The sequence below is a fragment of the Cloeon dipterum genome, chromosome 3 (genome assembly GCF_949628265.1).
Source record: "Cloeon dipterum chromosome 3, ieCloDipt1.1, whole genome shotgun sequence".
Classification (NCBI taxonomy): Eukaryota; Metazoa; Arthropoda; class Insecta; order Ephemeroptera; family Baetidae; genus Cloeon; species Cloeon dipterum.
Genome location: NC_088788.1, coordinates 28,201,040 through 28,214,290, shown reverse-complemented (window position 1 = coordinate 28,214,290; position 13,251 = coordinate 28,201,040). Strand labels below are relative to the sequence as shown.

At 41.6% G+C, this 13,251-nt stretch overlaps 1 protein-coding gene across 4 annotated transcripts in view; it reads right to left on the bottom strand.

Annotated features, from left to right (window-relative positions):
• Nucleotides 1–121: 121 nt before the first annotated feature.
• The window catches only part of LOC135938618 (nephrin-like), a 189,874-nt gene continuing 176,744 nt past the window's right edge, over nucleotides 122–13,251 (bottom strand). For 3 of the 4 annotated variants that reach the window (XM_065482377.1, XM_065482382.1, XM_065482381.1), the window contains exons 4-14: nucleotides 11,073–11,183; nucleotides 9,101–9,304; nucleotides 8,802–8,950; nucleotides 8,605–8,749; nucleotides 8,413–8,543; nucleotides 4,106–4,265; nucleotides 3,414–3,697; nucleotides 2,252–2,558; nucleotides 1,878–2,117; nucleotides 1,598–1,734; nucleotides 122–1,469 (exon numbers count right to left, since the gene is read on the bottom strand). In XM_065482377.1, coding sequence (XP_065338449.1) covers nucleotides 1,257–1,469; nucleotides 1,598–1,734; nucleotides 1,878–2,117; nucleotides 2,252–2,558; nucleotides 3,414–3,697; nucleotides 4,106–4,265; nucleotides 8,413–8,543; nucleotides 8,605–8,749; nucleotides 8,802–8,950; nucleotides 9,101–9,304; nucleotides 11,073–11,183 — 2,081 coding nt within the window. In that variant the 3' untranslated portion in view covers nucleotides 122–1,256. The remainder of the gene's footprint in view (nucleotides 1,470–1,597; nucleotides 1,735–1,877; nucleotides 2,118–2,251; nucleotides 2,559–3,413; nucleotides 3,698–4,105; nucleotides 4,266–8,412; nucleotides 8,544–8,604; nucleotides 8,750–8,801; nucleotides 8,951–9,100; nucleotides 9,305–11,072; nucleotides 11,184–13,251) is intronic. The other variant, XM_065482380.1, reaches the window with a different exon arrangement.

The window sequence follows — 13,251 nt, the reverse complement described above, 5'->3', positions numbered from 1 at the left end:
AGATAAGTACAGACAGCACGTACATGTTTATTAAAACAATGAAATAAAAATTTACAAAGATATATGCACTTTGTTTTCCTAACAGAAAGTTAGGATTTAGAGATTGTGATATAAACACGACTTATATTGTAGTCTGTCTTTATTTCTCTGTTGTACATGAAGACATATTTCACTCTCCCTTCCAATTTCAATCATCATTTACCTTTTGCACACGTTCATTTAAAACTTCCAATTTCTCGTTTATTTTGTCCCTGCGCGGTCACACATTTTTCCAACTATTATACTCCAACAATAAAACAACAACGTGAAAATCATGACAAAATCGTATCACAAGAGCGCCTTAAATATTTAATTTCTGTATTATTCTCATAGTGGAATTATAATTATTGTGTGTTACATAATAAATATTATTACAGTCAGTCACATTGATGAGATATTAACAAACAGTATTATATTTTTTCCATCTTCTCACGTCATCTCAGTGTAAATCGTATGACAGGACATAATCTCATGTTCTTCATGAAAAGAGATATTTCAGGGATATGCACCGTAGATAGTTTCGCTTTTTACAAGGAAAATGCCAGCGGGGAAAGTTTCGGGAGGAGGGATTAATTACATTTGCGTTTGGAAATTTTTACACTGCGTTTGATCTGCATTCTGACAATTGGCTGCAGAGAAAAATGATGATAATATAATCGTCGCTGTTTCAACAATGGTTTTGATATGAGAGTATGTTTGTAAAAAATTCATATTATTAAAGTTGACGTCTGCTGTACATAGACCAATTAAGATATATTTGAAATTTATGATATCATTGAAAGGAACTCACTGCTGTAATGGGATTCTAACATTTTGTTCTAGAAATTAATTGAGGCACTCATTAAATTCATTGATGGACCTCAACATAATAGGGGATTGAAGTTCTCCACTATCGAGCTCCAATAAAACGAGCAAGAAACTATAATTTGGTGCTCAACGATATGTGGAAATAATTTCGGTCGCGTCACTTTTTCAACCTGGGTTTCATTGTCACTCCCGAGTAAATGCAAAACGATATGTCCACCCCTTGAGCAAAATCGAACCAAGTGATATGGCTATCTTCCTATATCCACCTATATAACTACATAGTGAACAGAGATCAGTTTGCGATAAAAACATTGTATCTGAAGGTCCGCAATCAGTTGTCAAGGATGAAGAAAATTTGTCTTTTCAGTTCAACACACTCAATTCGTCTCTGGTTCCTGCGTGCTGACTTTTTAGACGCAGCTCTCTGGCAATCTGTTGGCCATCAGTCTTTCTTTGATGAAAACCCCATTTAACTCGACGTCTGTCGACGGGCCCTGCTGTTGGGCCTGCTGGGCTGCTGCTGTGCTGCCTGGCGAAGGCAGCCTGAGTGGATCGTTGCCCCACGATGCGCTGCCAACTACCTGCCGCGTTGCAGACTGGAATTTTTGTGATTTGTAAATCATCTAAGGATCAGAAAAAATGAAAATAATTGGTTCTAATTACGTGCTATTGTTGAATAGATCACAATATAGAGATTTTTCCAGCTACATTAATTTTTAGGTTTTGCTTAAAGTGGTTTCTATAATTTTACCAGCGAAGGGGACAGCACAGGCGATGTTACTTTTGGCGAAATCGATGGCCATGGTTTGAATTTTTGGTGATCTTGCAGCTGAACAACACCATTGTTAATTGAGGTCCCAACTTCTCGCTCGTGGTCCGAACCAATCACTGCAAACCAAAAAGAAATTCGTAGATTTCTTTAAAGAAACATGTTATAGATTCTCAGGAGTTTTAAATGAATTAAATTTTTTATTGTGACACATATGATTACAACTTTTACAAGTTGAGTATGATAGAAAAACCTCAATTACCCAGGTACTTGGCAGGAATGAGGTCAGGATCTTTCTCTTCGTACATGTCAGGGTCTTTGGGCTGGTGCTGGTTTCCGTTGGACCGCTTTTTTGGTGGCGACGCCGTCATTGGCTGGTTGGAGGGCGACGAGCAGGCCCTTCGGGACTTGATGCCAAGCAACAGGAAAAGGGCCACAAGGGTAAACGCTACCCCCGTGCCAACCCCCACGATCGGAGACAAAGAGATGGCCGCACTGCTAACTAAAAATTTATGACAAAACACAACTTGTGAGCGCGCAAACTTTGTGCGGGAACATATATGCTGGTAGGGAGAGGGAAAGAGTGAGAGAAAACTTTTTTGTTCCAATAATACACCACGCATCGGTAATATTTACCAGTGTGTCTGTCAGAGTCGCGGAAGCTGATTTCGTCAAGGACAGTGGGCTGCGACCGGCCCTTAGCGTTGACTGCGTAAACAGACAACTGGAAAGTGATCCCGGGCTCAAGGTCAGCGAGGACGAAAAAGGGTTGTTCGGAGGTGATGTTGTAGCGCAGACCGCCGCCGACGGCCACAAGCTCCAAAGCAAAATGCTGCGGGAGGCCGCCATCGAAGCCGGCGGTGCATGCCACCTCCACGGAAGAAGATGTCTGATTGAAGAACGTGCAATTACGCACTGGAAACGGCTTCCCCGCTGCCACCACCTAAAATTAAAAAATTTTGTTTCACAAAATGAATCCAGATAGTGTAGTAATGATTTTATTTTCTGATTCAAACAGAAAATAAATGCGACATGATTTGGAATTTTATATGGGTTTTTTTCTATGGTAGAGTCAAAATTTTGAGACAGTTCTGGGCTCAATTTCGACTGTTTCATAAACAGCTTTCAAGCCAATGTGAGTGGTATTTTACGTTTTTTCCTAACTAGAAAAATCATTTTTCAGGAACGGATTTTTTTTCACGTTATTGGCGTCAGACTAAAATGTTTGGTCAATTTTTACATCATAATTATATTTTGGTTATTTTAAATGAACATTAAACATAAATCTAAATCCCCTCACTTTTTTATGTGCTCCAGTTCACGATTAGCTAAATTAATAAACAACAAAAACCTAATTTACTCAAATCAAAGCTGGCAAAACTATTATCTATTAATAATTATTTTTTGAGAATTTGTTTGTTTACGTTTACACGAGCAAATTTTCTTAATTTAACATTTGTGTATGTTAATTATGCTTCTAAAGAGATGAAAAATAATGATTGTGTAGACTACTTCATTAGCACTGAAAAAATACCTTTTTGAGCGTAATGAGTTCATAGTGGTAATCGTAGTTTCAGTTGGGCTATTGAGAAGATTTTAAACAATTTAAAGTAACTCGGCCGTCTTAATATTGCATGATTTGCGAAAAATTTACCTAAAAAATAAATTGGTTGCACAGAAAAAAATCATTGACCGTCTTTAAAACTCAACTCTTCAAACTGTTAATTGCCGTTCAATGAAAGCCAATTAAAAATTCATATCAAAAGGCGACAACGAAAGGTTAAGAATAGATATTTACCTGGAAAACACAAGGTGCGACTTGATGTCCAACGGCGTTTACCGCCCAGCAGGAGAGCGAGCCGTAGTCCAACTCGGAGGCCGTCGTGTAGCGCAGCACGCTCGATGACGGGCCATCTGAGTAAAAGCGCTCTGGGGACACGTCCAGCGTCTCCCCAGAGTTGTTGAACTTCCACCGGAAGTGGACGACGGGTGGATCCGACTCGACCTCGCACTTGATGTCCAGCGTTTCTCCACGCGAGGCACCGACCACCAGGATTTTCTCTTGGCGGCACACGGGTGCATCTGTGAAACAGAATTTTAAATTAATTTTACTTAAAAATGCCAGCATGCTTTAAGGCAAGTCAACCGCAGTGGGAAGGAATTTCCAGGAAAATCGAGTTTCCTTTGAGGTTTCTGAGTGAATAAATTTCACACGTGAGAAACGCAGCCAACGGCGCGCGGTGGCTGCGGTCGCTGTGTTTTATGCAACCTGCTCCACGTGAAGGCGGCTCGTATTGCATAACCATGAAAATGTACTACTATAGTTTATTGCTGCACGTTCGCCACGCTTACTCGGCGAAATAGCAATTAATTCGAGTTTTCGGAAATGAATCGATATAGTAGTAAGAGAATCAGAAGAAATTAAATAATTATTTAACAAAATCCGATACCAAATAAATGAAAGAGGGCAAAATTAATGTCTTAACTTACATTTCACTCGAAAGTCGAGTTCATTGCTCGTCCCTTCCCCTTCAGTGTTGCTAGCAGCACACGCATATTTTCCAGCGCTCTGCCGTGTGACCTTTTGCAGCACCAGACTCTGATTGCTGCGGATAATCCTTGCCGACGTGTTGTGCGTAAGAAGCAATCCCTGGAAAATGCACAAAGGAGAGGTTTTAACGAAGCCAAAAGTGCAATAAATGAGTGCGCATATTTGCATTGCTGCTCAGAAATACACTTGCAGTAGAAGCACTTTCGCAGAAGTGTGAGATCGCATCACGCCACGACTTCGTGGTCATTAATCTTATTTCCTTTCAACGCGCTAACTTTGCACGTTCCTTTTTTTCTCTCAAAAGGAAGGAAACTACCAACACGATCACTGAATTACGCCAGGAAAGTAATTCCGAGAAATTGCTCTCATTACCGCCTGAAATGGTTCTCGGGCAGAAAAGTCCATCTGGAATGCCAGCGTGCTGTTGCCGTACATATATACTTTTTAACGAGGTGCTCCGAGGACGAAAATCAATCCCGCAGAGCTGCAACCCGCACAACGGTGGAGCTGCATCCACTTAATGGCACGCGGCCCGCCTGAAAAAGGGGTGTTTCTAATAACAAGTGCGCGCCAACGAAACGGCTCGACGCCCTGGTGGGAATCAAATTTAATATTTGATGCCGCGCGTACGCCAGTCCGGCCAAAAAAGTCTCGTGATGAAATTTTAAGGAGCACGTCGCGTCATTATTTGGCCGGCAGAATTGTGCGTCCTGAAATAAGTACACTCTGAATACAAGCGCTGGACGGCTGGCGGAGCAAACTACACGTATTCGTTCGTATTCCGTCTTTTTTTGAGACTCATATCCAGTAGTAACCGCAGCTCGCGAGAATTGTGGTCATTAAAAGGGTCTCTGGAGTGACACACGCGCTTGCTTTGTAATTTGACCCCCTGAATTTCCAGCCCGGTTTATTAAGCCCTCAAAGGTAAGGCCAAAGTTGATTACTATCCGGTTTTGGTTCCGTCATCATTTAGTTTCAAACTCATCCTTTGAATTTTGTGAATATTCAGCAAAGCATTTAAGTTCTTAATTAATGTATATAATTTTAACTATGGAGAGAAACTTCCATAGAGAGAAAGTAAAGAGGCCTTGAGTTCCCAAATTAGACTACCCTGGATACTCTCTTCTTAAAAAGATTATTGAATCTGCATTTTTTAATTATCGGATGTGGCTATGTAAAGGGCAAATTTGCACTCCTAGTCTATAATACTTAAAAATACAGAAGAACCTATATTATTTGTGGTCTCGCATATTTCTCAGGATTTTAACATTTTTGCAGTAAAATTATTTATATGTATTCTACGTATTCTAAAAATACGATGTTTAATTTATAGGGTGCGCGTGCCAAAAATTCGAAGTTTATGCATTAAAAATACCTTCACTCCCTCCATAAATTTATCGTTTTATTTGTAGTACAGGAAAAAAACTCAGCATTAATCAGAAAAACACAGTGGGCATCGAGGTAAGAATGGAAAAGACATTAATCAAAATTTCGCACAGACTTGGCGTCAGTGACACGAACACATTGCTTAACGTCAGTGTCACGGCTAAAAGAAAGTGAGACGTTCCTGCTGACAAGAGCTGTCGGTGGCCAACCGAGCGAGCACACACTTTTGTAACAGTAATAATTCCCAGGCGAGCAAAAAGCATCGAGACGCGTTTGGCCACAAACTATACTGCAAAGAAGAAAGTGACAATTAAAAGTCAGTGGAATTTGTTTGCTGCTGGGCTGAATTAATCGCGACGGCAGCATGCAATGGGTGTGGTTGCCGGCCGAGGGTAAAAAGTTGGCCGTTGAGCCGAATGGCCGGCCCAAGAAGAAGAAGTCCAAATGGGCTTCCATCACCTTGCGGGGGAAAAGGCAGCGCATTCTCCACTCCCTTCCCGGCGAAACGACCTCCGCTGTTTAAACTTAACGAGCTCAATTACTTTTTTCCAACGGCCCAATCATTTCCGACGCAAGAAAGCAGCCCTGACAAATAACTAACCCGGTTTGCCGAATCAGTCTGCGCGAACTTTATATTGCCGCCGCTGGAGACGCAATTTACTCGGAATTTGGAACACAGTATACCGCTTTCCCCCGGCGCCCTTTTTACTTGTAGCACTAAAAGGTTGTTAGAACCTTTTTAGCTTGTCTGAGGAGCGGAGTGTGATGCTGGCGAATGAGCGTTTTGTCACTTAAGTCGGTCTGTTTGCAATAATAAAAGCGGCCATCAAGCTCCACTGCAATTAACCTTATCTCAAATTTTCATCAATGGGGCGTGTTTAATTAGCCGTGCGTCCCACGCTCCCACTAGCTTCGCAAGGTGAGGGCAAAAATAAAGAAGGGAACGTTTAAAGATTTGCAGGATTTACTACAAAATTATTGTTTCTAAAATGGTTTACACCTCTGGCTCATATTTTCACAAAAAAATGTATTATCAAAATTTTAATTGAGATTCAAAATTTAATTTGAATTTGAGTTTTTTTACTTTTCATAAAGGGATTATCAATATTTTGGTTTGATGATCCAAAAAATCATGAATTAATAAATCTATTATAATATTTTTCCAGCGATTGAAGCACTTGGAAATGGTAATATTATTGGCACAAATCAAATCGCGGAAATTTCCCTCGTAGTTTGAACATTGTGATTGGTGGTAAGTCCAGTTGATTTTTAAATGACGATGAACATGAACGTGATTTGAATTGTACCTAATAAAATAATTAAGCAGCTTGTTCTATAATTGGGACTGAAACATACTATGTAAAATAACAATAAATTTCCTCGTTTTATGCATGTGCATGGTGGTATCAAAAAGAAGAAGAGTATAATAATTTCAGTATGGATACAGGTAAATAGTTTTCACACAAGTTTAATTGTATTAGCAAAGGCAGTAGGTTATGCAGTTTGTGTCGAACTTCTTTACGCGCACCGAGGTTGCGCTGAATAGATTCATCAAATGTTTATTCACCACAACATGATGCACGTAATTTTCAGTTTGTTAAACGTAATTTGCGGAACGGCCTAATTACCAAACCGCAAGCACCGCGTGTGTGGATGGGAGTGCAGAGCACAGCGCAGCGCATTCACTCGTCGGAGCTTTACCGCCTACTCTCTATCTTCACATCGCTCGCTCGCACGCCTGCAATCATTACGCTGGCACACACCACTCGCAACACCGAGCTATTCCAGCGGGCCATTTTTCACCCCCCTGGACGGCCGTCAGTTCTGAAGGCCCGTCCGCAGATGCATCCTCAGCTCAACTCTTTAATAGGCGGCGCGCTCTCTTTTTCTGGGCCAAATGGCCGGCAGCTTTTGCTCGTCAAAATGAGCGAGAACCGCTTAATCCCGACGCTCATTCCGTCCGGCAGTCTTTCGCAAAAACTTTTCCTGCCGACGATAGCCTGGCGTCGGCCGGCCGGCCAGCGTGCACACTTTTGCTAGCTTCAAATTACTTCTTTGAACTTTGAATTTCTCTCGAGCCAGACATGACTGCACTGTTTCAAGATTGGCTGTTGGATAAAATGTCCTTGACCCTACACTAGACGAAAGCAACTACTTCAGACTTCACAGATATGTTATAAAGCATGTTATGAAAGCATGCTTTTTTCCCTTTAACTCCATGTTCAGCGGCTCAAAACATGAAATGTACAAGGCTAGTCAATTGAAGAATTTTGAAAGGAATTGGTGATTTATTTCCGTTCAAATTATATTGATCAATATCGAATTCGCAGCGGTTTGCTAGCGTAGCAAAATTTGGATCGGTTTTAAATATATATTTTTTTTATTCAAGATGCATTAAATTTTCTGAGGACATTTTCCATGAATTATTAAAGTTAATTTTCTTTTATATTCAGCCAGGAACAATATATATATTTTTTTTAAAAAATCCAAACAGTTTTTGTATCCAAATAAATGAAAAGCAAAACAAAAATATCAGGAGTATTCAACAATAAAAGATTAATTGATGTGAGCAAAGCAGGTGTCTGGTTCAACTATCCAATCACGATAAATATTGTGGAAACGGCAAATAAATGCAGTGGGTTGTGATATCGGATTTTTTAGCGCAAACAAAGACCGACCGCGGTGCAGGGGTGTCAGAATTAAACGCTTCGTCTGCGATTCTAATAGATAATATAGTGGTTATATTTGCAATGGTGTGGAAATAAGCTTTTAACCGTGTCGCTCCAACTCAGTGCGCTGAGCGTCGGCTGCACGGATTATGATGTAAACACTTTAACAAATTGCGTGCACTTTTACTCACGTTGTGGAGCCAATTCAATTTCCGCCATGGAGGATTCGCTCTGACGTGGCACTCAAAGTAAACATCATCGCCTTCCTTGATGTCGTCAGGGTTCAGCGTGCTGCCCAGTTTTAACAGCAAGATTGGAGGGTCTGCAAACAAATTTGCACCGCTTCATTTTCCCGAGGAGAACAAAGCCGAAAATGAACTCACAAACGACTTCGATTCGCCACGTATCCTCCATGTAAGCACCGGTCACGTTCGGATTCTCCGCGCGGCAGGTCACGTGTTTCCCGTCGTCGTCGGTTGTCGGCGTGAAGACCATTTCGCTGAGTGTCAGGTTGCTGCTGTTCTCGTCCTGTTTGAGCAAAGAGTTTAGATCAAGACTGCAGTTTACCGGATCGACGTACCTTCACTCTGCGCAAGAGCTGCTTCTTGCCTTTGTACCAGGTAATCACAGCTGAAGGCCTCGAGCCCGCAGACGTACAGGAGACCTCATACTTTTGCTCCGCTTTCAGGGGATTCGGTTTTTTATTTATGTGCACCGTCAGCGGATTCACTGTAAAAAAGAGACGATTTCATTTTCTGTCAAAAGCATGTCAAAATATGGTCAGATATGAGGAAAAATGGCTTTTGTGCAAAATAATCGGATTAAGAAGGTTAATGGATTTTCACGTAGAAGTCGTGGGATAATACAGACAAGACTCACAATAAAGATCAAGCTTGAGATTGGTGTCCCGCGGGTCGACTAGCTTGGAGTTGACAGCTCTGCAGGTGAAGGATGATCCGAGGTCGTGTCTGGCCACCGCAGGCCAAACCAGTTTGTTTTCCACCATGTAGGGGTTGCTGCTCTCGCTCTGCTCGTCCACCAAATTCCCGCCGACCAACCACGTCACCGTCGGCTCAGGACGGCCTAAAAATTCCAATAAACGTGGTTAATCAACCTTTCTGTTAATGAGTTTCCCAATAGCTACATTCCATCCCACACATTGATATTACAAGGAGTAACAAACATTAAACATTGAGGATTAGGGTGGGGTCCAAACAAACTTGTAGGCTCTAACTTTCCAAAAATAGAACGTGGAGAATTTAATTTAGTTTCAAATTGATTGAATTTAAATCCTGAAAATTTCTTCCTCATATATATGTCCATAAATTTTGTCTCACGAGAGCTGAAATCATGGAATCTTTTGGAAGGGGTAGAAAATCACGGAGTTTGAAAATTTTGCACTCCAATGCAAACAAGAAAAGATAAAAGAGATTATTTCAAAATATTAACCTAATTAATTAATAGTTTTTGTAAATAAAGAGATTTTGCAATATTTTGCTAGCTCTGTTTGCTAGTTCTTTTAGACTATGCAAGAATAAACAGGTACAACTACATAATATTTAGTTTAAATTGTCAATGTGCTACCCTGGAAATTGCACTTTGATATGTTTATAATTGTGGTCTCGGGAGTGAATGATGTCTGGGGTCTCTGAAAGCCCCACGCTAATCTTCGCATTGAAACAAGTAACCCTAATCCTCAAGGGTGAATGCACCGTGCAATTTTGGCCTGTGTGGCGTGAACAAACATAATTATAATTATTCCAGTTATGGTGTGAGAGAGATTTGCGTCATTAAAAACTTGGCAGGACACATGAACACTGAGGAAATATTATGAATGTCTAAAAAGAAAAACGAGACAGATATGTAAACAGAATGACCAAGTTTAGCAATTTTCAAGTAGATTGCCAATTTAAATGCAAACTCCTTTGAGTACAGTTTCGAGACGTTGACTGAACGCAAAGGAAGGAAAACGAATTCATTCGAGCAAGAGGGCAGGCAAATTGATCCAAGAGGGGCAGCTAGGTTTGCGCGCAGAGCAATATTATTGCATCACGAGCCGCGAGTTGAAACGTGTGCGCGCGTACTTTGTTTGCTTGTCATATAGTCTCTCGTGAGCACATGTATGATACAGCAATTTAATTCACTTTGCTTCATCAACTTTGTTCTCGCACCTGTTCCTGAATCATTAATGTCCTGCAGCTCGAAGGCAGCAGCGCAGGCGGTGGTGCTCAAAAACAATGATATGCGCGTGTCAGAGGCAGTTGTGTACACAAGGGAAGTTTAAAGGAAAGAGAGGAGGAGAAAATGAAATCAAAGCAAACTTTGCAAAAAAGTTCGTTTGTCTGCAATCGCGCGTGGCGTGCGGCTGGCAAATAGTAGCGTGCTTGGCAATTGATTCCGTGCGCTTTCCGCAGCAAATCAAATACTCTGTACAAACAGCTGCCAACGCGAGCAATCAACATTTATTTCAATTTTGTTGCTCGGCACACTGCGAGCAATTCTTGAAATTGCTCGTGTTTAGACGTCGAAATTAGGAAATTGCTCTGTTTGTCCCACAGTGAACGACACAATCAGTAACATATTGGGAATTGGAAATATTAACACAAACCCAAGCGAAAGTTTCAGTTGAAATATGCATTCATTAGCAGTTTTTTGGTTTTGTAATATTTGATTTCACCGCATTAAAAGTAGAAAAAAAACAAATTAAGCAACTTTATAAGCATTGAATTGTATCGAAATATTTTTGTTGACTTCTTTTAGTACAATGAAAGGTAGAAACAAACATCACGGAGCATTCATGCAATACTATAAAAACAACAACTACTTTTACGACTTTGCACAAAGTACTGACCTCCTTTGACCCTGCAGGTAAGCACGACATCTTCTCCCTCGCGCAGCGGACCGAGCGTGTAGTTGAGCTGGCGGTTTTTCGAATCGAAAATGACCGGTTTTTCCGGCGGCACTGAAACAACACAATATCATATATTACTCCAGGCAGCAGACCTCGCTCCATCACATGCATATACATGTCTATCGATCAACTGTCACATTTAATAAAAGCGTCGGGCGCGTTGTCGTGCTAATCCATCGCATGATGCGAGCGTAAACACTTAATAATTCGGTTCTGATTGACAGGCACACATGTTTTCAGCCGGCGAATTTCATTGCCGACAACCCCCTGGTCTTGTTCTCGCTTTCGCAATATCGCACGCGAGAGAGAGAGAGAGAGAGATTTGCGCGGGCGTGCACTTTTTGCCGCTGCGCTCTCTTCCGCCGTTGTTTTCATAAATGGCCGCGGAATTAAATTTACGAGGACAGTTTAATTAAAAATGAATACATACATCCACGGCTGCAAGTTTTTCTTTGTCCTTTCTGCGCTGCGGAATAATTGAATTATGCGTCAAGGAGGAGCGCGGACGGTCACTGCTCGCCGGCCCACGGAAAAGCGCTGGCGGCGAGGGGTGCGAAGAAAAAATAATGGAACCCTTCCAGTCGTTGCTGCTTTTGTTTCGTGCCACATTAAATGCCCATACAACGTTCTAACGATGCCTTTCAGGGGATGATATAATTACGGCTTGACAACCTTTTTTGCTGTCTTTGAGCTGCGGCAATTTCAAGTAGGCCACGTCTTAAGAGCGAATATCAAAACCGCGTGAGTATTTTTTCGGTATTTTCTTGGATGCGATATATATAAAAATAATTGTGTGCATATCTGTATAAAATCATAAAATGAAAAAATAGTATAGTTAAGCTGGTTGAAGCTCTTCAGTTTATTTGCGATGCGGAATAGGAGAAACAATTACTTCAAAGAAATGATTCTTGAGAACAAATCTTCACTCGAGGATTGCTGCATAGTGGAGTCTGTTATCCATTTCCACAAATTTCTTTGATGATGCATAAAATTAGAAACGCGCAGTATGAACTGCACAATGTAAAATGTTTATTTGCATGCGTAGCATTTCCAGGAAATATGAATTAACGCCCATCCTCGTCTGTTCTGTCTACCCATAGTTCATTTCAGCTTGCAACCTTCTGTATTAAAATTAATTGGAAAGGAAGAACTTGACATAATTTCGAATACCGCGAATAATTGTGGGTTTAAGGGATATGAAAAAAATGATACCTTCATCTGGGCTGATTAAATCTGGTCCGATCCCAACATATTACCACGAACATAAAATCGATCATAAATTCATTTGATCACGTTAATATCGTGCTGAGCACAAAAAATAATAAACCCACCCCCTGCCGATTAATCGCTGACGGAATTTAGAAAACGCGCGTCGATGGCGTTCAAATCCAAATTTATTCTCGGTCGATTTTCATTTTTACAATCAGCGGACGCAATCACAAAATTTTGAAGAGGATTTCTGGATACGCTTCACGCGCACGCTGAAGTGTACAAATTAGAATTACAAATATCGCATGTTCCGGCGTCAGGGAAACGAAACACGGGACTCGAAAGAAAGAGTAAAGACAATGACGGTGGAGAGGCCGTGCCGATTGCCAGAGTACACACGAGAGGCTGATTTTTATCTCGGCCAGCGAAATATGGGGGAGAGCCGGGGGTGCCAAAAATCGCATTTTCCAGCCAGGCGGGTGTTCGGGCGGTCGCAACAAAAAGATGCTGGATTAGCGCGCCACGGCTGATGGGGGCGACAAATTTCACGAGAGAGCTGGGGAAGCTTTGGTTAAAATTACGTTTTGCTAATTCGGCAGGGCGGAGGCAGTGACACGGCGGGCGATCGTGCCGAGAGATTGGCCTTCCAGGGAGGCGCTAAATTCGCCGCCTGATAAAATCGTAATCACATTAAAGTGCCGCGTGGTCAAAAAGTGTGTGTGAGTGTAGCAGCAGCAGCAGCAGCAGCATCAAGAGCTCGCGCGCAGACGGCTTGCTGTAGGTGATCAATCAATTCTGCGCGGTGCCAAAGATAAAAAGCTGCGGAGCAATGATGAGCTGAGATATCTGCTCTCTCTCCGAGCCATTTGATGGCACCCCTGGATAATGTCGGCGGCCAGTGAAATATGGC